At 54.7% G+C, this 23,783-nt stretch overlaps 6 protein-coding genes across 6 annotated transcripts; 5 read left to right on the forward strand and 1 right to left on the reverse strand.

Moving 5' to 3' along the window:
* Window positions 1–114: 114 nt before the first annotated feature.
* Window positions 115–2,337, forward strand: PG986_009815 (uncharacterized protein; the record flags this gene model as incomplete). The annotated part of the gene is made up of 2 exons (XM_066846037.1): window positions 115–574; window positions 647–2,337. 2 exons carry the CDS (start codon window positions 115–117, stop codon window positions 2,335–2,337), a joined length of 2,151 nt encoding a protein of 716 aa, XP_066698435.1.
* Window positions 2,338–6,134: 3,797 nt separating this feature from the next.
* Window positions 6,135–8,404, forward strand: PG986_009816 (uncharacterized protein; the record flags this gene model as incomplete). Its single annotated transcript, XM_066846038.1, has 2 exons — window positions 6,135–6,312; window positions 6,618–8,404. The coding sequence occupies 2 exons, from the start codon at window positions 6,135–6,137 to the stop codon at window positions 8,402–8,404; spliced, it is 1,965 nt and encodes a 654-aa protein (XP_066698436.1).
* Window positions 8,405–9,471: 1,067 nt separating this feature from the next.
* On the forward strand, window positions 9,472–11,372 carry PG986_009817 (uncharacterized protein; the record flags this gene model as incomplete). Its single annotated transcript, XM_066846039.1, has 4 exons — window positions 9,472–9,776; window positions 9,891–10,243; window positions 10,329–11,047; window positions 11,172–11,372. The coding sequence occupies 4 exons, from the start codon at window positions 9,472–9,474 to the stop codon at window positions 11,370–11,372; spliced, it is 1,578 nt and encodes a 525-aa protein (XP_066698437.1).
* Window positions 11,373–11,970: 598 nt separating this feature from the next.
* On the forward strand, window positions 11,971–13,975 carry PG986_009818 (uncharacterized protein; the record flags this gene model as incomplete). The annotated part of the gene is made up of 5 exons (XM_066846040.1): window positions 11,971–12,324; window positions 12,408–12,650; window positions 12,777–12,971; window positions 13,077–13,453; window positions 13,510–13,975. The coding sequence occupies 5 exons, from the start codon at window positions 11,971–11,973 to the stop codon at window positions 13,973–13,975; spliced, it is 1,635 nt and encodes a 544-aa protein (XP_066698438.1).
* A 1,527-nt stretch (window positions 13,976–15,502) lies between these two features.
* On the forward strand, window positions 15,503–16,351 carry PG986_009819 (uncharacterized protein; the record flags this gene model as incomplete). The annotated part of the gene is made up of 1 exon (XM_066846041.1): window positions 15,503–16,351. The coding sequence occupies one exon, from the start codon at window positions 15,503–15,505 to the stop codon at window positions 16,349–16,351; it is 849 nt and encodes a 282-aa protein (XP_066698439.1).
* Window positions 16,352–17,379: 1,028 nt separating this feature from the next.
* On the reverse strand, window positions 17,380–19,387 carry PG986_009820 (HSF-type DNA-binding-domain-containing protein; the record flags this gene model as incomplete). The annotated part of the gene is made up of 5 exons (XM_066846042.1): window positions 17,380–18,200; window positions 18,256–18,675; window positions 18,741–18,808; window positions 18,868–18,966; window positions 19,029–19,387. 5 exons carry the CDS (start codon window positions 19,385–19,387, stop codon window positions 17,380–17,382), a joined length of 1,767 nt encoding a protein of 588 aa, XP_066698440.1.
* Window positions 19,388–23,783: the final 4,396 nt, after the last annotated feature.

The raw sequence follows: 23,783 nt of genomic DNA on the forward strand, positions 1-23,783 counted from the left end.
GATCCGACTTATCATCGTCTCATTTAACCCTTGCACATTTGTTCATTGTCTAGGCCGTATTGGTCGACATCGACTGTTGCTTGTCCTGTGCCCCCCTTTTAGATCCCTGTCAGCATGGTCTCTATTCAAAGACCCGCCATGGCCCCGATTGCATTGACTGGAGGCCGTTTCGACATCTTCAACGACTCAAGTACAGACGATGACAGCTCGACTTCCACGGTGGAAGGCGCCAACGTAGGACCTCTGGGCCAGAGTCTTACCTCGCCTCTGCGGCCGCTCTCTGTGTCGGATGCGCAGAACAGACAGTCCAAGTCGCCCACTCGTGTCGAGTCGCTGGCTGCTGAGCTCAAGAGGCTCCATCTGGGGAATTCACCTGAGCTATATCACTACAAGGGCCGGCCTATTCATCAGGCCAAACTCAAGGGACAACCCTGTGCAAATTTGATCCGACCGCCAATCAGGCGCGATACATTTGAACGACTCGAGACAGTGCCGGAAGTCGAGCAGCGCGATCCACCAGAGCCCGAAGCTGCTAGTGTCTCAGCCGGAACGCAACATTACATCGAGCTCCCAGGTACGTCGACATGCTTCCTCCTTTTGTTTGAATATTTGAACCCCCTTTAGTACTGACATTGCCTCATCACAGCTCATCAATTTGCAAAACATCCTCTCGCTTTATCTGCACGCAAGCTGATCTCGGTTGGAGAACAAGTCGCCAAACATCGCCAGGGAAACTTTGAGTGGGTACTGACGGTCAAAGTCCCAGTAAATCCCGGATCTCAAGACGAGTCAGACAAGACTGATTCTTCGAAGCACTCGAGTGTGCAAACTCTTCTGTTTGGGTGCAATCTTCTGCCGTCCACCGGGCAGTCGGAAAAGGTCGAATCTGGGAAAGAAATCCACCAGCATACGTTCACACTTCTAGTGACACCTCTAGAAGGTGACCAAGAGCCAACAGTCGCTACTCCCCAGAAAGAGTCCCACTCACCGATAGCAATGGCAGTTGGTGCTCGACCTGCGGTGCAAGGCACACCAGCGAAAGATGTCCAGCATGTTCCTGAAGTTAGAATCGAGGAGGTGCCGCCGCCATCTAACAGTAAGCGAGGGAGGACCAGTGTTACTGCTGTGAGAGTGACGTCCAATTCCCCACCACGGATCGAAGATTCAGTCGCAGCTCTCGATCAGCTCGAGGACGAATTAGAGGCATTTGATCAAGCTGCCCACTTTGAAAATATTGTCTCCCCCATCTCAGCCAAGTCAGCGACGTCTCCTATGCAATCGCTCTCAGCTGCTGCTCACCACACCCCTGGCTCGGCGTCGAAGGTGGACCGTTCTAGCCCAAGGCCGGTATCCTCGGCCACATACCGGCTCAAGTCGGCTGAGCCGGAAAGATCTCCGAGGACGCGGAGGTCAGCGTCGATGGTTTACTTGGACTCTCCCAAATTGAAGGAGGAAGAGAAGCCTTTGGTGCAAGCCACGCCCAAGAAGTCGACTAACAAAGGCTTGGCGAGCCTGCAGCCCCCGAAGCCGCTGACCAAGTCAAACAAAGCACCTACCCTACCTACCTTTGAGCTTCCGGGCGAGGCTGTTGCTCGGCGTCTCAAGGAGAAGCGAGAGGCACGCCTGTCCATGAAAGCCACTGCGGAGCAAGCTGCCGTGCCTGCTCCAAGTAGTGTTCGGCGTACGAAGTCTGCCAGGGCACCAACGGTACCCAAGTTTGAGTTGCCAGGCGAGGCAATCTCCCGTCGCAAAAGAGAAGAGCGAGAGGCGCGGCTCAAGGCCCAAGAGGAAGAGGAGCGTAAACGTCGCGAGTTCAAGGCGAGGCCCATCCGAAGCGGCACAATGCCGGCTAGCATCCCCCGCGAGACGATTACCAGCCGTGCGCGTCAAAAGGGAGCTCTGGCGGAGAACGTGAGCAAATCGACAACGACGAGCCCTAACAAACGGGCATCTTTGGTTGGTGGTTCTCTTCGGGAACCCTTGTCCCACGTGAACAACCAGTCTCAGCCTCGAGGCCGTCACCTGACGTCGGAGGAATCGACCGCCTCGTCACAAGCCCGCCGGGCTACGTCAAGCTCGACGAATAGCCTTGGAAGCAAGCGGGGCTCCGTGTCGATCGAGGAAGTGCAGCAACAGCGCCTCCGAGGTAAGGACATCTATCAGCAGGACAACTCGTACGCTCAAGATCGGGAAAAGGAAAGACGCGAGCGCGAAGCCATGGCCCGCCTTGCACGGGAGCAGGCAGCGGAGCAGTCACGTCTTCGAAGCCGGGAGTGGGCTGAGAAGCAGAAGCGAAAGCGGATGACGGTAGGCTCCGTAAGAGATCTCGTAGCTTGAAGCGCAAATGGGGAACCGAGTGGATTTCGTATGCAGCCGCCACAAAGCTAATACTAGATGGCTTTTTCGTCAAGAGAGAAAAGTCTGGGGCGGCAGCCGGCAGTTGGAGAGTCGGCCAGCCAGTCGGCAGGGTCGGGTAGTGGATTCATTGTACAAAAGGGTTTATTTTACATTTGCTTCCGAGGGTTTTCAGCGCCGAGTTCCGGCGTTTCTATAGAGGAAGTATGACGCTGTGCTTCTGGCATCGTATGCGGGTTGGGTATCGTCAGGAGTGTATTCCCACATGCCTTCACTTACATACTATTCTGGGCGCGCCTCTCCACACGCGGGGGCCTTGCTCAATTGGGCGGGCCGAGAGGCGTTTCATTGTATTTTACAAACACGTTTCTCACGAAAGGGTTGCGCATACTTCCAACCTTTCATCCAATCGAATCAACCAATTGTTTCACATCGATTTTCCCATTAGCGCATACTCCACGTGGGTTGTCTTGTTGTCTTCGGCCTTACTGGTGCTTTGTACAGTTTTTGAGGGTGCACAAGAATCCCTCAGTGTTGAGGGAGTGTTTTGGGTCCCTATTTTTGGATCAATCGCCAGGAGGCGTGGATGGTGTACCTACGCCGTACATACGTGTATGCACGGTTCTATTTCTACCTGCGAGCTGCATAGTGGCTTGGGGGCTCTCCCGGATTGACTGACGTATTGGGTTTGCATTCGCCCATTGCATGCCAGAGGAGCAATGAATGGCATGTGCTCGCTCTATGCAGGCCTACTGACGGTCAAGAGCATCAAATGTCGAGATGTGAGCGATCCAAGCTGGCTTGGCAAATTGGCTTCTTACTCATGGCCCTACGGATATAACGTTGCCCTCATCTTAAGTATCAGGCTGAATTATGCACCACGTCTCTGAGCAGCGACTTCGCAATATTTACTGAACCAGGTGCAGTCGGAATGCTAAGCTTTCTGGCCCGAGCTTTCAGAAGCGATACGATGATCCGTCATCTCGCTCCCCCGGATCCGGATGCCCGGGGGCCGCCATTACGCTTGTCTCTTCTTCTGTTGTATTGCGTCGCAGGACTTGAAATGAGGTCCTTGATCTGCAGTTATCTTCATGTTGGTCTCTGATTTATATTATCTTTTCTTAGGCCTCGAGCCCCGATGCGCTAATGATCTAATGATTGACGACGGTGAGGCCGTCTTATTAATGCAGATTGGCAGAGCTTGTTGGCTTTTGCTTGCTGCCAACTGCTTGCTTGCAACTTGCTTGCTTGCTTACTCCCCCAAACTTGGGCCCTTTCTTAAGGGCTATGCAGCTAGGCCTGCTTGGGGGCTGACAGGGGGGGAATTGGGGGCCGGAGAGTTGGGAGTCATGTACCCTGGTTAGCAGGGAGTGATGGATGCGCCCATCATTGCGATGGTTCTTTTCTGTCCGGGGGTGTGCTTTTGCGTGCTTTTGCTCACGATGGTGTCTCCATGATGCGATTCGACCGGCTGACAACCACCACGCGACGACCACCCTGAACGGTGTAAGCGCGACGAAATAGATGCATTCGACATTGTCGACGAGATTGGTGGAATAGCTTCAGCTGCCATGCATGCTGACTGGGCTGAGCGAGTGCCTAATTAACGGCTTACCGTGAACACAAGAGAGCATGTTCGTGAGGCCCGAGGGGAGGGGGAGAGCGCGAAAGATGGGACGAGTCTAGACGGGCTTGGCAGGCACTGGGCAGAGACCCCTGCTGAGGCGTGGCACTGACAGCCAATGGAAAAGTTTCGATTGATTAACCGGCGGATCTTGTCTATTTCTTGTTTTTCCAGGGTTCCCGACTGATTTCCTTTGTACCGTAGCAGTAAATCTCTCTCGGGGTTGTACGACAGAGAAGCTTATCATTGATGAGCGGCACTGCCCACCAACCGACCAACGACATCCTGCCCTTCCCTGCCCTGCATGCATCTCCATGTCTGTCTGCCTGCCCCCTTCCTCTCTCTGTGCACGCAAGGACGGCGTCAAAGGACAGGACAGGACTCGAAGAGGGGGACCAGCGCGAGTGCGAAACAGAAACAGAAGTGGGCGCCAACTTCTCTTTCTGCCCATGATCTACAGGAGAGAGGAGGTTTGGCCAGCTGGCTGTACTAGCTAGCAACACATATTGAAAGTTTGCCTGTCGAGTAACACGGACACGGTGAACAGAGCAAACTCTGGACGCCCCGAGCCTCCCGTCGATAGGTGGAATGGGTGGATGAAGCAATGCTTACTTGCTGCCTGCAGGCGAATGCGGCGGTGAGCGACGAACAATCAGAGCATGTCTGCATGTAGCGTGTAACTCTAACAAAAAGGGCCACACGAGCTTGGAGCTTCGCTGGCGCTCGACCTGTCGCCTGTCTGGCTTGCAGCGAACCCCAAGTGCCGCGCCCACCGTTGGTTCAAAGTGTGCCAAGCCGTATAGCCGGTTCGTCAAGGGCCCGCGGGCTCCTGGTCGCCGTAGTCGACTTTGGCACTGGTAGATGATGTATGTATGTATCATAGTATTGGTGTTATTATGGAGGCTAGGTCGGCGAGCTGAAGTCCCATCTCGCCCATCTCCCCCCAACTCCCCCAAAGCTCGTATTCTTTGGTAATTGCTAGCCTGCTAGTCGCTTCGTTCGAGTCCCGACCTGGAATGGATTGGGCGACCGAAGGCCCCGACAGACGACAAGCACTAATAAGGGACCCGTTGTCCGTCCGTATCGTTTGTCCTCCTGCCTCCTCCTCCTCCTACTTGCCCGCTGCGCTGGCTTGGCTCCTGGCTCCTCCACCTATTATAGCGGTCTTTCCCCGGCCCACTGATCGTCTCAGCCTGGATGTATTTTCGTCTCCATGAAGCCTGACCCACGCCGAAGTAGTACTTCAGCTCTGCTGGCTCCTCTCGACTACTACTAGATCTGCTCGCTTCGCTCCTGGCCTAGTTGGGGTCGTTGGTACATGCAGGCAGTACCCAGCCGGAATCACAGTCACTACCTGCACACACACATCTCGAACAGGCATGCATCATGTATAACAAGGGGCCTGTCGCCTAGACCCATGCGTATTTTCCTGTTGTTTGAACTTGTTTCATGCCACCCAAAGAAAGCAGAAGCTCTTCATACAAAGAGGAACTTCCTCGCTGTCCCTGTCGAGGCTTTGGAACTTGATACGAGGCCTTCATCTACTTGAAAGATCACTTTGTCGGCGCCCACCGAGGAGAAAGAAGTCTTTTCTTTTTAAAAGTTCAATCGACATTGTTTTGTTCCCTCCTTGACCCATATTACCCCAAGGTCCCCTTTCGCGCTCCACGGTCCACTGGAATCGAAGTCCCCTTTTTGCCAAGACCAAATCAATCTCACCTGCGAGCAATAATACGCCCCGAACACGGTTCAGAAGCAAGTCACAGCACGCCCCGAAGGCCTGGTAACAGCCCACGCTCCCAGCTCTGTCCGACCTCTTGGCAGTTACATTGGTGAACCAGCACTGGGAAAACCCCACATCCGCTTCCCAGCGTCAGCCGGTGTTCAAGGCATCCGAACGAGGGAATCGAAGAAGAGAATCTCTTCTTTTTTTTTTTTCCCTTTTTTTTCTTTTCTCGCCAAATCCACCGTTTCTGGTGGTTTAATGTTTCCACACTCCGACAACGAAAAACTACCCACCCCGCCGCCCCAAGTATGTAAGAAGGATTCAACACGGGTCGCAGTTACAGCCGACAGCGACAGCAGCAATCGCAGTTTCTCCGACGTCGAGGGCCAGCGAGCCTCCGACAGCGATAGCGACAGCGACGACGACAGGATGGCCGCCGCCAGGAAGCTGCCGTGGTGGAAGCGGTACTCAGGTTATCGACGGGTCACCGGCTCCCCGCCCAGCCGCACCATCCGCGCAGCCATTGCGGCCGCGATACTTGGGGGAATTGCGCTCATTGTGCTGATGGTCGCACTATACGAAACCGGCCACTTGTCACACCCCCTTAGTAAGGTATGAAGATCCCCTCCCCATCGCGCGCATTGCCATGACAATTGCCTCGGGCCTTCCCTTCGTCCCAAAATTTGGGATTTGCCCTGTTGAAGGTTCGACTTAGTGTCTCGGGGCCCCAAAGCTTCCTCGCCCTTCACCTAAATTCGATGCACGGGCGGGGCCAAGTTGCTGTCATGTCTCAGCCCCACGATGCTTTTCAGACGATGTGAAGGCCTCACCCCATTCCCGTCACCAGCCCATCACTGTCATATTTCTAGTTGTGCTAACTGCCTTCAAAGGAAACTGTAAATGTCCGAACAGAGCAAGGAACCTATATCGGCGAAATCACGCCGTCATCAACCTTATACCCACGGTCAATCCAGGCGTTCCGTGGTATCCCTTATGCCCAGTCAACCGGGGGAGAGAACCGCTTCAGGCTCCCGCAGGCGCTGAAGGATCGCAAACCCGATACCGAGTACCGCGCGGTGGACTTCGGATATGACTGTCCGCAGAGGAATTCGAGGCGCGACTACGACGAAGACTGCTTAAACCTCAACATCTACCGGCCCCACTACGCCGACGATGGAGAGGTTAAGCAGCGAGACATGGCCAAGATTGGCGGAAATGGCACAAAGCTCCCGGTTGTCATCTACGTGCACGGAGGTGGCTTCATCACGGGCTCCGCCAAGGAGCGTAACATGGCCAGTTTCGTGAGCTGGTCCGAGATGCCCATCATCGGTATCAACTTCAACTACAGAATCGGGGCGCTTGGTTTCCTCCCAAGCGGTCTCACCCAACAGTCCGGCTTGATGAACCTGGGGCTCAAGGACCAGCAGTTCCTGTTCAGCTGGGTGCAGAAGAATGTGGCCAGCTTTGGGGGCGATCCCGATAATGTCACGATCATGGGGTTGAGCGCGGGTGCCCACTCGATCGGGCACCAGCTGATCTCGTATGCGCCGGCGAATAAACTGACTCAGGAACCTCCCCCGTTCCAGAAAGCCATCATGGAGTCCGGCGGCGCACTAGCGCGCGCCGTCTTCAACCCCACTCATCCACTGGTTGAGAAGCAGTTCAAGGAGTTCATCAGCAAGTGCGGTCTCGCGGGTGTGCCCGACGATCAGATATTCCCCAAGCTCCGCGCCTTGCCCGCTCAGACGGTCATTGACGCTTCCATTGCCGTCATCGCCAAGTATTATAGCGCATTGCAATGGCCCTTCCAGCCTGCAGTCGATGGGGCTGGCGGCGTCGTTCCAGACCTGCCCCGCGAATCGTGGGCAAAGGGTAATGTGATGCGGATCCCTATCCTCACCGGCTTCGACACCAACGAAGGCGCCATTTTCGTCCCTACCACTTCATCTAATATCAGCGCTCTGAACAATTTGATGACATCATTGGTACCGGCCCTGAACGAGACTTCGATCAAGCTCATGGACGAGATCTACCCCAACGTCAACACAACGGACGGCAAAAGCCTATACACCCTGGCACTCCCTAAAGGCTTCGGTACACAATTCTGGCGTTTAGATGACGCATATGCTCATTACGCATACATTTGCCCCGTGTTGCAGCAGGCAACGCTTGCATCCACATCTACGCCCAAGGCACCAGTCTACGTGTATCAATTTGCGGCCCGGTCAGCGGCATACGGAGGCTCGGACCACGGAGACGAGGCACCCGTTGTTGCACACGACATGAATGTCATTAAAAGTTTCAAGGGCCTCAATCAGACGGCCGACGCCATGAATGCTTACTGGACCCGGTTTGCAGCATTTGGCGACCCGAACCCGGCATCTGACCAGAACGTCGGGGACGTCAAGGGAAACATGACGTGGACGCAGTTTGTCGATCCGTTCTCGCAGGCCGCGGAAAAGGGGCAGATCGCATTGTTCGGCAAAGGAAACGATGAACGCATGGGGGTCGTCGGCCGCGGTAATCCGGGCATGCCCGCTCAGATGACGACCATGAACGATCGTCAGAAGGTGCAATGCCAGTTCTGGTGGGACAGGGTCATCTACAGCGAAGGCTTCGCAAACGGCAGCCTCGCCCATCCGGCCGGTGTTGTCAAAGCAGCTGGCTCCCACCCTACTGGGAAGGCGACATTGTCATAGAAGGGCAAAGCAAGCAAACCCAACTGTACGGGGGTTCTGTTTGCTTTGGGTAATGTAAATTATATTGTGTTGTATGGTGGTGCTTTGAACTAGGGGAGTTTCTGGCTGGGAGGGGCATTCAGCATGATCCATGTTCGGCGTTGGAGGCGTTTTCTCTCCCTCTTTTACTTTCGGGGATGAAAGAAAAGGGAGTGCTTTGCTTTTGGGGGGGGAAAGAAGATTTCAAGGAATGGAACGACGACGATATCTACCAAGAACCGTATTTGCTAGAGGCATATTATATAGTACGCATAGGACGGTATGGACGTTATGCGCGACCCTGGGCCTCTCTCTGGACGGCTACAAGGCCCAGTGTATATGGAATAAGAGATACTCGAAGCCCTTGTTGGGCTCGAGGTACAACTTTTCAATATCTGCTTGTTGTGTCTTCTGTGCTCGCTAGATGAGGTGGCTGTTGACATTCCAAGAAGGCGACTGAGTGTGTCCTTCGGTGTCTGCCATACGAGAACCAAGTCCTTTCTCAGAAGCTGAACTGCACTTCGACTTATGAAGGGCCATACCTGCTTGCTCTGTCGGCCAATTAGGTGGCGTTATCGATGGATTAGTAGAAATAGTTTCGTGGATTTTGTTTCATGCATATAAATATATGAATATGGCGCATGCATCGACGTACCATTGCGGGGATTATGGGTTCTCTTCGAAGGAGCGAGGGCGAGTAATATCGAAACGATCGACATCAGCCGCCTATCCCGAGCGCAGCAGTTTCCTAAACTGGCTGGAATAGATGGGGTCAGGGCCAGTCATGAGGGGTGGTGGCGATGGCGATGGCGATGGCTGGCTGCAGCTGCAGCTGCGTGTTATGTCACCACCATCCGATGTTCTGCATTCGGGATTGGGATAAGGACGCAAAAGTAGGTACTCCCGTCGCTAGCTGGGGGAGCTACGACATGGAGATCAGATGAGTATATATTAAACCAGCGATTTTTGTTTCTTTTTGTCCGTAGTTTTCTGGATTTTCGTTTCCCACTCCCCTCCTGGGTCTATTGGCTTAGTGTATTCTATGTACCATGGCGTTTTCCTCGCTTATGCTCGCCTTCTTCGCCGCCGCTACGGCAGTAGTCGGCCGGGTCTTGGAAACGGCGGACATCCATTCGCCGACGGAAGGGGCAGTCAATGCGACGACGTGTGCCTCGAAGGCGTATACGTACCATGAGCTCGCCGGTTACGGCTTCATCGCGGCGGATGCGGTGGACAAGTTCGGCGATACCCTCGGCGGCCTCGGCAGTGCTATACATATGGACGCCGCGCACTGGACGAGGCTCGACAACGGGAGTTATACGGGGACTCTCTGGTCGTTGCCGGATCGTGGATGGTGAGTGTTGTTCACCGGCCCCCTTATTCTGGGGCTATCTCGCCCCCTCGGTCTATAAGGGTTGTGACAAGCAAACGACAAGAACGGGAGCTGATCGATTCATTCATTCTATAGGAATACGGAGGGCACCCTGAACTTCCAGCCCCGAGTGCACCAGTTCGGCGTCTTGTTCACGCCGGCACCGAATGCGACAACGGAAGAGCCCTCGCCTCCTAACCTGCAGCTGCGGTACGAGGACTCGGTCGGGTTCTCGGGCCCGGACGGGGCCCCCTGCACGGGGCTCGACGCGGACGCGGCGGGACACCTCGCCTACGAAGGGTTCCCGGACCTGCCCGTGGCGACGTACACGGGCGACGGCTTCGGCGGCGAAGGGCCCGGTGGGCGGCGCGTGGCGGTCGACTGCGAGGGGCTGTATGTGAACGGGGACGGGTCGTTTTGGGTGTCGGATGAGTACGGGCCCTATGTTTGTAAGTTAACTAGCCTAGTCCTTGCCTACACATTTTCATTCCCTCCTTTCACATGCATGAAGTGCTTACCTGCCCTTTTTAAAAGACCACTTCGACCCGACCGGCAAAATGCTAGCAGCGATCCGACCACCAGACGCCCTAATCCCCAACCGCAACGACGCCGAATCCTTCTCCTCGGCCAACCCGCCGCACTACCTCGGCGGCGAATCCGGGCCCCTGCCCGACCCCGAGGACCCGGACTCGGGCCGCGACAACAACCACGGCTTCGAGGGCCTGAGCGTCTCCGCCGACGGCAAGGCGCTCTGGGTCCTCCTGCAAGCCGCGACGGTCCAAGAGGGCGGTCTCGAGAAGCAGACGAGCCGCCACACGCGCCTCCTCCAGTACGAGGTCAGCGACCCCCGAAGCCCCGTCTACGCGGCTTCGTACATCGTGCCGCTGCCGCTGTACGTCGACCCGGCGGCCAGCAAGCCGAGCAAGAACCCGAAGGCCGCGGCGCAGTCCGAGATGCACGCGCTGCCCAACGGGCAGTTCCTCGTGCTGGCGCGCGATAGTGACGCGGGCCGCGGGGCCGAGTCATCCGAGTCCGTGTATCGGCAGATCGATGTCGTGGACTTGAGCGGAGGGGCTACGGATCTCAAGGCGGCGAAGAAGGATTACGATTGCTCGGACTGTGGCGCGGCGTCTAAGAAGAAGGGGAAGTTGGAGGATGGGGTTACGGCGGCTACGTACTGCGGGTGGTTGGACTTCAATGTGAACGCGCAGTTGGGGCGGTTCGGGCTAAGGAATGGGGGGAGCAGGGTGCTGGTCTGCTGGTGAGTTCGCGTTCTCCTTACTCCTTTTGTGCCTCTCTATGTCTTGGCCCCCCTTTTTCCTTCCAGTCTTACTACCAAAGGAAGCCTATCGGGACTAGCATGCTAACTATCTACAGAACGAGAAGTGGGAGTCCATCGCCATGGTCCCCGTGAACCCCTCGGCGCGGGAGGATGAGTACTTCCTCTTCAGTCTGAGCGATAACGATTTCATCACACAGAACGGGTTCCTCAACGGCGGTAAGTTTCGCTATGCCGACTCCAGCGGGAACAACTTGGATAGCCAGGCCTTGGTGTTCAGGGTCACCATTCCAAGTTAGAGTCCCTCTCATATCAGAGACGGGGGTCGCTTTTTCCAAACACCCGAGCCTGCTTGGTACTTTTCCCCGAAAAGACATCGAGACATACATGCATACATACATCAAACACCGACACTGATCTACGGTACTTATATATAATAGACCAAGGAATTTTGGCCATTCTTGGCATAGACTGGGTCGTGTCAATGCTGCACCGACGACATGTGAAGCTGGATTACCCTCTCCCCCCCTTTCCGGCTCCGACGGGATTGGAGGGATCGCCCTTTCTTGCCCCCTTTTTGTTTCTATTTGCTGCATCCTCCGCACCAAGACGTCTTACCCCTCATTCATGGCAGCGCCGAGATAGCCTACCTCCCATGCATGGGTAAGCCGTGTCGTTCCAATCGGCATATGAAGAACTCCCGTATTCCGGCGGTATTGGGGATGCTGACGAGGTGATCGGTAAACAATGATGGCATAGGTCGGCCAAGTAAACGTGTGTTGAAAATCGTAGAAATATCCCTTAAACCTCTTGCGTCCTTGGCCCAGGGCTCTTCATGCTGTCCATCCATTGGGTTTCGTAAAGGCTCAGCTAGACCAGAGTGAAAGAAAAAGAAAAATGGCGTCCTCGTCGAGTTACTACGCGGCATATGCTATCATTGCCCTATTGGTCTTCTACCACCTCGGCAAGATAGGCCGGAGGCCGGCCGGCTTACCTCCCGGGCCCCCGACGCTCCCGCTGATCGGGAACCTTCATCTGATGCCGAAGGGGAAGAGCCACCTGCAGTTCCAGAAATGGGCCGAGGAGTACGGCCCCGTCTACTCGCTCATCCTGGGCACCCAGGTCATGATCGTCTTGTCGTCGGACCAGGCGATCAAGGACTTGCTGGACAAGCGGAGCGCCATCTACTCGTCGCGGCCCGACATGTATCTTGGCAATATCGTGAGCGGAGGATTCAGAGTGTTGCTTATGGTAAGTAAGAGAAGATACACGGGACCTTGCCTCATGCCGGTGTTTTCCAAGAGTACTGACGAAAAGTGCGTTGCGAACCACAGAAGTACGGCGAGACCTGGCGCGCCATCCGAGGCCTGATGCACACCGGCCTCAACATCAAAGCCTCTCGGGCCTACGTGCCGTACCAGGACCTCGAGAACAAGGCGATGCTGGTCGGCCTCCTGGACGATCCCGCCTCGTTCGCGGGCCATATCAAGCGGTACACCAACTCCCTGACCACGCAGATGGTCTTCGGCTTCCGGACCACGAGCATGCACGACCCGAAGCTACAGAGGCTATATCATGTAAGTAAAAAAATCAGGGGGAAAAAAAAATCATTGTTCCTCCCCCTCTTACCTTATTATCATGATGAGTACCCCGCTGCTGTGTTGCTTCGTGTAGGTCATCAGGATTACTTACACAAGAACAAGAATTTCGAGAAATTCAGCGCAGTCTTCAGATCCCCGGCTGCGGCGATCCTCGATGGATTCCCCGTGCTCCGGAACCTGCCCGACCTCTTGCTGCCCATCCGTCGCTACTCGAAGAAACTGCACAAGGAGGAGTATGATCTTTTCGTGGGCCACTACTTGGATACCAAGAAGCGCGTCCAGGAAGGCACAGCCAAGGTATGAAGCCCCAACCAAATTGTTTTTGTTTCTCCTTCTCCTCCTTCTCCTTCTCTATCCTCCAGTTGGAACTGTATACTTAATCGTTTCATCACACCCCAAAAGCCCTGTTTCTGCGCCGGCCTCGTCCGCGCCCAAGAGAAACTCGGCTTCTCCGACGCCATCGCCGGCTACAGCAGCGGCAGCCTCCTGGAAGCGGGCTCCGACACGACGGCCGCGACGCTCGTCGGCTTCGTGCAGGCGCTCCTGGTCTTCCCCGAGGTCGCGGCCGCGGCGCAGGCCGAGATCGACCGCGTCTGCGGGGCGGACCGCTTGCCCGACCTGAACGACCTGCCGGACCTGCCCTACGTCCGCGGCTGCATGAAGGAGTCGATGCGCTGGATGCCGACGGATCTCCTCGGGGTGCCGCATGCGGTCATCCGCGATGACGAGTATATGGGGTATAAGATCCCCGAGGGCGCGGGGGTGATGTGGAATGTCTGGTAAGAAGAAGGCATTCCTGCTCCTTTAGTCGATGACTGCTCACTTCAGTACACAGGGCCGTGGCCCATGATCCCAAGCGCCACCCGGACCCCAGCCGCTTCGACCCGACGCGCTGGGCGCACGACCAGCAGACCTCAGCCGAAGCGGCCGGAAACCGGGACGCATCGAAACGAGATCACTTCGTCTTCGGCGCGGGGCGCCGTCTCTGCCAGGGCATGCACATCGCGGACCGGTCCCTGTTCCTGGCCATATCGCGGCTGCTCTGGGCGTTTGACTTCCGGCGGCCCGTCGATGAGGTGACGGGGAAGGAGATTGTGCCGGACATGGCCGATCTCACTGAGGGGCTGTTCGTGATGCCCCGGCCGTTCCGGGCGGTCATCACGCCGCGGAGCGAGGCGAGGGCGCGAAGGGTGCGCGAGGAGTGGGAGGCGGTCAAGGGGTTGCTGGATGAGGAGATGCAGTGGAAGACGGTGCCCGAGGGGCTTGTTTGGAGGGACTATGAAGAGTCTGGCGAAGCATGATAGTTTTGTACGAGAATGGAGAAGCGAATGTCGGGCTTTACATGTTCGGGAGTTGGCTCACGGTTTCTCCAAAGGAGTGTGTACGTGAGATAGAGCCATTGTATTTCATGCCGGCGTGCGCTGATACATGCCGCGGCTGTTCAACACGTTTAAACATTGCTTTCGGCTGGGTTCAACGAATAAAAGTAGTTTCCCATTTTCATTTCGAATGATAACAGTTATCGTGATTTGTGTGGTTGGAATAACTAACTGAGTAGTGAGTGGTGTGAAAGAGTGAAAAGGTGTGTGTGGTGTGATGTGGGTGACTGACAAAAAAAGGGGGAAGGAAGTACCGAAACTCGAAAAAAAAAGAAGAAAAAAAGAATGACTGCAGAGGGAATCGAACCCTCTTGCCTTTAAGTATAATAGATAAGAATACTAACCGCTAGGCTACACCAGCCCGGTCAGGGGAGATTTATGTCAACGCGCATTATAAACCCGGGTCGGGGCTGCTTTGCTTCTGGGCAGGCTGGGTGACCGAGTATATAAGCTTTGATGGTACTGCGGTTGAGTTCGCTCTCCGAGGCAGTAAAAGGGGGTAACGTCCACAGTGGGTTTTCTGCCACAGATATCAGGTAAATACTGTAGAGCTCACCCGTGGGAACGCTACAAGTCGAGCTGTTGGTTGGGGTAGAATATATCCCGGGACCGTAGGCGGAAAGGAGGAGATCAGTTGTAATACAAGCTCGACTCTGTAACCAAGTACGCTTGGCCGGTCTTCCATTTTTCTTAAAACATATATTTCACCCAAAAAGTAGCTCCAGACCCCAAGTTGAACGCAAGGATGGTCGATTTTACCGTCTAAGCGCTCGTCTGCGCAGGCCGAGCAATGCCCAAGGACTGTAGATTGACCAGAAACGTGACTCAGTCTACATACCTAGGTAAAACGGGTCTTGTATATTTGGATGGAATCGACAACCGGACAAATAGGGGGAGACTTCTGGCTCATTATCAGCATAGATACATATCAGTCACGTATCATTCCTTTCTAGCAACCTAGCCATCAAGGATGCCAATTCGGACTCTTGTACGCTGTTTCGATGAAGCCAAGGCTTCCAATGTCGGTTTGGATTACTGTGGTATGTTGAGAATACACCTCGTCGCAACACGGTGACATCAATCAAAAGCAAGGACGATCTCATAAGATGCGTAGTTGCTTATGATGATCCTGGGAGCAGTAGTCGCTGGACTCTGTGGTATGCAAGATGGACTTAACGGTGATAGGCGTGGAGTGCAGCTCCGCGTAGCGCATATGCCCCACCAAAGGTTTTACGGCAGCCGCCGACTTATCATGTAAATTTACGATAGAAGCAATTGAATCTTCCATCCCATCACACCCGCTTGCAGCCTACCCAAGCGCAAACAGAATGCGAGCGCTTGTCTGAAGGGAACTGCCCATTGCTACATACCAGCACTCTCGCATTGCGCACCCCATTCCCCAGGAAAAGCCAGACGTCAAAACACACCCGCCGCCGGAGCCATACAACGATGGCCGGCCCAACAACCACCAAGAAGGGCGTCAACCCAGCGCCCGACTACCAAACCATGTTCAACTCAATCGAACTCCTCCAATCCTCCCGAATGCGCCAAGCCCTCTCCTCGACCTCGGCCTCCTTCTCCCAACGCCGCGCCGCCACCACCACCGGCAACAAGACCCCAACCTCCAAGTCCGCCGCCAAAACCGCCGCCCTCCTCGCCCAAGCCAAAGCCGAAGAAGCCGACCTGGACCGGCTCGCCATGGACGACGACAACGCCGGCGTGGGCCTGCACGGGCCCGGCCGCGGCAAGACGGCCGAACAAATCGCCAAGCTGCGCGAGGAGCGCAAGCTCGCCGCGCGGCTGCTGGGAAGGAAGCGCCGCGCCGACGAGGCCCGCGGCCAGCGCATGCGCGGCGAGGACGCCGCCAGCAGCGACGACGAGCCCGGGCGCAGCGGGGTCGGGCGGGCCAAGAAGAAGGCGCGGCGAGAGGATGATACAACAACAACTACTACTACTACTACTACTAGTATTGAGGCTGCTGCTGTCACCCAGGATACCGCCGATGGCGACGGTGTCGATACGGACATGAAAGGCGGAGGAGAGGAAGGGGCCGTGGCCGTGGCCGCGACAGAAAAGGCGAAGAAGACATCTGGCGACAGTAGTGAAGACGGGGAGGAAGAAAAGACAGAAGCAGCAGCGGCAACTTCAATAGGAGACCATCAAAAGGCCACCGGCGACAGCAATCCCGACGCGGAGGCCAAGTCAAAAAAGAAGCGGAAGAAGAAGAACAACAACAACAACAAAAAAGAAGGCCAAGGCCGTTGCCGCTCCACAAAGCGACGAGTAATGAATCGATAGATAGCGTAGCTGAAGGGCATTGAATGGCATATATGCCTCCCAACTATAGATACCCCCTGATATGAAGATATCACGTTTATTCACCTTGTCACGCAAAGCACAGCAAGCAAGCAAGTAAATTACGGGGTCATGTGAGTGTATGCAAGAGTCGTTTCCCTTGGTCAGACAGGAGTCGAATCTGGGTATTTTGATTGTGAGTCAAGTAATGTTTGACCGTATATAATACTGTTCTTGTCCTGGAACAGGTATGTCGAAGCTCCATCTTCTCGACCTCCAGACTGTATCCTGCCTCCTCATATCAATGTTTGTGGTTCCCACGCCTGCACCCGCAAGGTCCTGATGAGAGAAGAGAAGAAAAAGAGAAAAAAAAGATGAAATGTAAGAGTACAGAGCCAACGCATAGCACCGAATGCCTGTGAGAAAAGGGCAGACCCGTGGTCTTTCTTATACAGTATGGCCCCTCCGAGCCAGCGGTGGTTTCCGCCACATGGAGTAAGACACATACGCAGTTTTCGTAACAGCCAGCTGCAGCATGTGTCATATCCGACTGGAAGGAAACGAGTCCGTGGTTCCTCAACCCAGCAATGGGCTTCCCTAAAAAGGAGTGCTTGCCACCATCCATGATGCACCTGTACAACAACAACACAACCCCCAGTTGTTTGTTAGATATCCTGTCCGCTTTTTGTGGTATATATTAATCAAGGACTTGGCCACGGCCCATCAGTAATTATAAAAAAGAAGCCGAAAGAGAAAAGAAGTGATCATGAGCATGTCAAGAGTCGTACAAGCCGCCGCAGTAGCTCCTTGAAAGAGAAAGACAAACCTTCGAGAAATCGAGAACAGATACGAACAGATACAGCCTCAGATCGCTTCTATCCAAAATGACACATTGGCCGCCGTAGAGGTATAATATGCAATGATCAAGGCTGGGTCAAATGCAAAAGAAAAATAAAAAAAAGAATAAAAAAAATGTGAAGATGGGAAAATATTCAGGTTTTTTCTCGAGCCAGACTCGTTACGGTCGGCCGTTATTGTAAGCGCTTCCGCTTTCGGTCTTCATCTCCTCGAGGGTCATCCTCATCGTCTCGCTCAGCAGTGTCGGTGGGGTTCAAGATGTGAGCCATGCTGCCCCTGCGAGTTGGCGGTCCTGAGTTGTCCCTGACTGAGAGGTTCTTGTTTTCCCGGCTGCTGGCAGAGCCCCAAGACCAGTTGTTGAAACTGTCCATGGTGCTAATGCCGTTCGAAAAGGGAGGTGGCGGTGGGGTCGAGGGCCGCGAATGAGATTGGTGGGTTGCGTTTTGGAGTGAGTACGTATGAAGAGATTCTCGGATCCGTTGGTCTTCCGGAGGCGGCCGACTGGGCGACGAGGGCCATTGCGTAGACCCTGGTCCCGTCCCCCCGAAAGGCGGCGGGTTTTGCGGCTGCCACCCGTGAGCACGGATGTCAGCTGAAGTGTGGCGCCTAGCAAGACTGCCGGGTGGCGGCTCTTGTACGTTTGACAAAGGATGGGGTACAGGAGCAGGCGGCGGTGCTTGTGGTCGCAGAGGAGATGGAGACGATTGCGTTGTCGCGCCTCCGCCAATAGACCCATAAGGTCGTCGCGCACTGCTGATAGACAGGTTTGACGGAACAGGAGGACGGTAGAAGTTGTTAGCACCGCGGGGTTGCGGTACGCCGGGTCGCCGCTGGTCATCTTGTGCCAACTGTCGCGGGGAGACGGGTGGGTTCTCAAGTCCTGCAAAGTATTGCCCTCTGCTTGATAAGGGCGGCTCCGGCATGGGCGGCTCTGGCTCCATCTGACGGAATGTATTGCTTTGCAATTGTTGCATTTCTCCTTGCAAGTTGATAACTACATTTCTAGTTAGCGTTATGTGCGCATGTCAACCGTCGCGCCTCAAACTTACTGTCTCGATGAATTTGTTCGTTCGGATTGGGCACCAGAGCTAGAATAGTCCGCGACAGCTCTTGGTTGAAGTGAAGTAAGCGGGTAACTGTGTCCATCATGGCCTGCTGCTTGACATGCATGTAGGCCGCGGCTTCTTCGCTGCGCTGCAGTCTCGTGTTGACGTCGAATAGCGTATGTTCGATGTGAGCAAGACGTGGGTCAGTCCCGTCAGGAATAGGCGGCATAGGTTCTGCCGGGGTGCCAGGTTGCGACGGCGTTGGCTTCTGGTTGTTGTACTCGCGGTGCACCAGGGCATGGCGAGAAGCCCGGCGCTTGATCTCGCGCAGTCCTACCAGATCGCCCCTTTTGAAATTGCCGTTTCCATGCTTGAATTCCCACAGGGCAGTTTCCGGGTTTCCTGTGTGGAACACGTCGCTGACTATAGCTTGGTTAGCATGACCGCATATACGCTATATGCAAGGGGATATATATAATTAAGCGCACCTTTGTGGAATCCATACATATTAAGTTGGCGGACAAACGACGAAATATTGGTATGCTTGAAATATTGACTAGATAGATGGTCAGATTAGGTTCCGATGTATAGCTTTCCAACAAGGACTGGACGTACGCTAAAACTTTTGAGAAATCATGCGAAGGCGACATGACGAAGCTCTCGGCAGAGCTCGACCAACTGATCAGATGCTGTATATTCGGGTCTTCCAGCATGCTAAGGCCATCGTTAGCAGGTTTGTGGCGACACGGGGCATACACCAGGATCTTGTGACATACTTGTATAGCTTGTGGATGAAGGCCGTCTGGACGATCTTGGGCTGGTGCACAGCAGCGGCCGCGACAGCAGGAGCTGGCATGGACGCACTCGCCGATGACATCTGATCGTTCGAGTTGCCGTTGGTGTGGCGCTCGGCGGAACCACTTCCCTCTCCATCCGGGCTCTTGCTCGAGCCGCGGCCGCTCGAGTCTTTGGTCGGCGTTGTTATATCCATAGGGTCACCGTTTTCAGAGGGGGCTGACGTCTTGATGATGGGGGTTTGCGAGGTGTTGATGATGGGGACAGTTCGTGCGCCCATGATATCGTCTCGGTCGTTGCCAACGGGGTGTCTCGGCGCGCTTTCAATTGCAGTAGCCATTGGTTCTGCGACGGGACGAAGAAGATATCAGCAAAAAAATGGCCGGCGACTTGAGACACGAAACAAAGGCGGTCGTGGACAACTTGTGCCAGCACGAAGAAATCCCGTTGTTATATGCTGTGTTCTAGAGAAGGTAGGGGCAACGAACCGCATCGCTACTTCAGTCGCAATTGGGGGGGGTGTTCGTTTCGCTTCTTTCCTAGGATCGGTCGTAGATTTTATTTGGTCGAGGAACAAGTCCGTCGGCGGGGGGGCCTTTTGTTCACGATGTTGCGTTTCTCCCCTGCCGATTCCCGAGAGCCCTGACACAGGTCGGTCCACCTATCCAAGGAGGGAAGGTCAATCAAAATCGCATAGAGCGTTCAGTTCGAATGGGGGCAAGCGAGGCGAGTTGCGGCCGTTGGCGATGCAGGCCGTTGGTGAATGGGCGATGTGGAGGACAGAAGAGCAATGGGGGCGTCAGAGCTTGTCGTGAGGTGGTGGTTGCTGTCCGGGAGGATTGAGATGCATCTATCAATCTGACGGACGTATCAAATGTATTTGATGTAGGGTAATAATAAGGTCAGGTAGTTGCAGACGGGACAAGGACTTGGCGACCTCGGGAACAAGTATGTACAACCAAGAGCCTAGACCACGTCTCGCGCCACAGACCAGACAGACAGACTCCTCCCAGGGAAGGATACTTGCTGTCTGGGTGTCTGGGTGTCTGGGTGTCTGGGTGTCGGGGTGTCTGGGTTGCTGGCGGCGGGCGTCCAGGACCAGGTGTGAGATCAAATGGTGGTTTGGTTTCTTTGGGTGGGAGGTGTGAGTTGCAGGGCACAAGCTCCCGATGTCAATTTGATGTCAATCAAGTCCGTGATTGGGGCCCGGTTGGGTATTAGGGACAGACACAGGGGGGTACATGCCAAGAGGGGAGGGGGGGTGGCAGAGCTTAGGTCAACTGGTACTTGCTGGCTTTAGAGGGGACGGGAGGTTCTAGGGAGAGGTTGAAGTACTTCCGCACGTAGCTGCAGTACATGGAAGAACAGAACGCGAACATTTTGATGGGACATGCTCTCCATCCAGGGGCCGAGCTGCCGGTTTGGAAGGGCAAGGATGTGCAGCATATGCACTGGTTGACCAATGCCTCCTTACTGACTTGTCTACCTGCTTGACATAACAAGTATGTCCTCTCTTCGTCTTCCTCATTGTTATCAATCTGTGCTGTTATGCATACATACTTACAAACATGTGCAGCTCCCGGATGTCTGGTCGGGCTTCCTTCCTTATGTACCATGCCTTGGGTAAGTACCTACCCGGCATGGCGAGCAACAGAATACCAAATGAGACACTCTGGTCTGGAGCTATGTAACAAACGAACAGATAGACTTTCACGTCGAGATCTACAGTTTACGTGCAGGAGCTATTTGCTACCTACCTATTCCTAGCTAGCAGTAGCTACCTAGCATCTTGAGATTCCCTTCACGGGGGTCGGCGGGAAGATGCTCATCGCTGTGCCCTGATCACAACTTGAGACCTGCTTGAATCAGCGACTGGAGCATCTGGAGCGAGGGAACTTGTAGACAAGCCCGAGCTCTGCCAAACCCTGAAAGTCTAAATGATTAGTAGCCTGGCTTAAGACTGGTAGGGGTGACCCGCCCGCTGGCCTAGCGCAGTCGGGGTCGGCTTGTGTAACTTGGGTGTGCGTGTGTGAAAGAGAAAGAGAAATGACAGCAGCAGCTCTCTCTCTTGCTGCAATAGCTTAGGCACGGACAAGGGAAAAATAGTTCCTTCAAGCTTGCCTCGGCTTCTCTTACATCTTGCCCGTCTACACTATAGATGCGATGAACATGAGAAACACGTCTTCCGCGTGGAGAAGAGTCATTACGGGGGGCTTCGAGGTTTCGAATCATCTTTCTTTCTCACAACGTCTGAACCAGACATACAGCGCAGCGCAGCGCAATCCTGCGAGAGGAGGGAAAGAACGCGAGAGAGAGCAGGAGAAGAAGAAGAGAAAAATTCAAAAAGACGCCGCCCTTGCAGCGGGTACTAGCGAAGCCGATTTGGGGTCCGATGGTTTTTCGTTGATGCTTCGGCGCCAACCTTGTGGTCCCCCATTTGATATTACCAACGCGAACCTCCAAAGGAAGGGCGGGCGGGCTCGCGGGCTACAGACTACAGTACATTGCCTGTACCTGAGAGACTTTCTGTCTTCACTCCTCCAAAATATGGGGGGCCCAATGAATATGAACACTGATGGAAAAGGTTGGATCGTTTCCGGGCCAAGGAAGAAGCACCCGCATGCAAGTGTGGGAACGGGGAGGAGTCGTCAAGATGAAGCCCGCCGCGTTCCTTTTTCCAACGACTTCGAGAGCCCCAGTCCGCCCAGTAGTACCTTGTCAAATTCTGGAAGGGATCGCCGACCGCTGCAGCCGCGCACCAGATGGTCAGACTTGACAGCTCGGTGAGACAATGTCAAACCGGTGGCACGAGCAGCCATTCTCCTGTAATTGTTACTACAACCACTGCAGATGCTACTAACACATACACGCGCTTGATTAGAGGCAATCCACTTGCCACTGGGGAGCATGCCAGCATGCATTACTTGTCGTGGAAGTGGTGGTTGTAGATGGGTAGCAGTTAGTAGCTGGAGTATTAGTCGTATCTTAGCTATGTGGTAGACGTCCTCGGCAAAGTTGACAGGTGACCTGCTCCAACCCAAAGCGTCCCTACCTAATCAAGAAATTTTTGACAGGCGCTCGCTCACTCGGCTTGCAACTTGCTACCGTCCCGGTGGCGCCGCGCCCCAGGAGTTGGAGGTTTGGCGCGGAGGCCAATTGCGCACCGCACCACCGGCCACAAGGAAGATTTGATGACAGTGAGAATGGAGGCTTCAGGAAGCGCGGCACGATCGCAGCCCACATCCACCCATTCGGGTCTAGATTTCTAGAAGGGCTCTGGCCCATCGAGCGCTGGGCTGGACTTTAAACGTCGACGGACCGGGTTGTCCTGATTCGCAATCACGTCAAAAAGGCTAAAAGGTGCAAGGATGACGTCGGAGTATTGGTTTTGGCGTTACGGGGGCTGTTTCTCGTCTCGGATGGTTTGATACGGCATGGTTCGGATCCGTCGTTTCCAAAACCACACACAAGAAAGGGGGCGAGGGTGAAATAAAACAGCAAAAGGGAAACATTGAAACGCCTGCCAGCTTCGAGGCGCAGTAGGCCAAGTAGCAAGAAAGTAGGTACTGTAGGGTACGTGTGTAAGTCTGCTGGGTACGGACGACGGTAGCTCGAGGAAACATGGGGCCGACCATTGCTACGTGTAGCCAGCCTCCCGGAGGTCGAATCCGACGACGCCGGTGAAAGAGATGTAGATTCTGTAAAGGCAGGACTGGTTCATGTTGGTTGCAGCAGGTCTTGCAAAATGCAGGTACGTGACGACAACAACGGCCTTGTGTTTTCTTTTTCCGATATCAATTAGACGAGCACCGGTTCCAAGAGCTACCCTCGCAATCAAACACCCGAGGTATCACCAACCATGGACCCTTGGTAGTACTCTCTCTCTCTCTCTCCAGATGTGATTGCGACTTGCACCTCTTCAAACCCCGAAAACCCCGCCAACAGGTATATAGTGGTAGAATGGACAAACGCCGGCCTACTCGCCAAGCTTGTATGCCGGCTATCAAATGAGTCGTCGCTGCATACAAAAGACCTCGAACATGAATCAAGCAACGGGAGTAGGAGAATTTTTGTTACATATATTGACCTTATTAGTCTCGCCCCGATCGATCGGCCGGCTCAAGCTCCAGTCTGGTCCGGCATTGCAATGCAGCGGACGACGACGTTGCAGTCTATAACTATAAGACACACACTAAACTCCGCTTCGCTCGCTGTCAGTCTCTGGAGAAAGGGACTGTTGCCCAGAGTGCATTGGCTCTTTTTCTCTCGGGTAACTGACAATGCAACTGTCGCAGACACTCCTTGAAATCTTCTAACCCTCCCCTGCTGGCGCCTATATGTGCCAAGTCGCTATAGGGTCCCCTCCCCTTCCCTCCCTTCCCAGCTCCCCTCCATCGCCCATGCTACTCTACAAGGCTTGCAAGGTCTGCTACCCGTGTTGGCCTTATCGTGACGGTCCGTCTACAAGGGTGGAGGTACACGGCCTTGGTCCATCCGTCCATCCATGCCACATGGGGCTGCAGAGTTACAGAGGGGGTTGTGTAGGGAGGGGGTCACATCGAGAAGCAACACCGCCTTGCGTGTGTGTGTGCACTCTTCATCCCACATGTACGTTGCGCTTACTGGACGAATCCACTGCGCACATGACGAGCGATTGATGCTATTCACGATCCCTTCAACCATACCCTGTGATGTGACTGCATGTCAGCTGGCGCATCAGCGAAGTACCTGGGAAT

The sequence above is a fragment of the Apiospora aurea genome (genome assembly GCF_038362705.1).
Source record: "Apiospora aurea strain CBS 24483 chromosome Unknown utg000006l_segment0_segment0, whole genome shotgun sequence".
Lineage (NCBI taxonomy): Eukaryota > Fungi > Ascomycota > Sordariomycetes > Amphisphaeriales > Apiosporaceae > Apiospora > Apiospora aurea.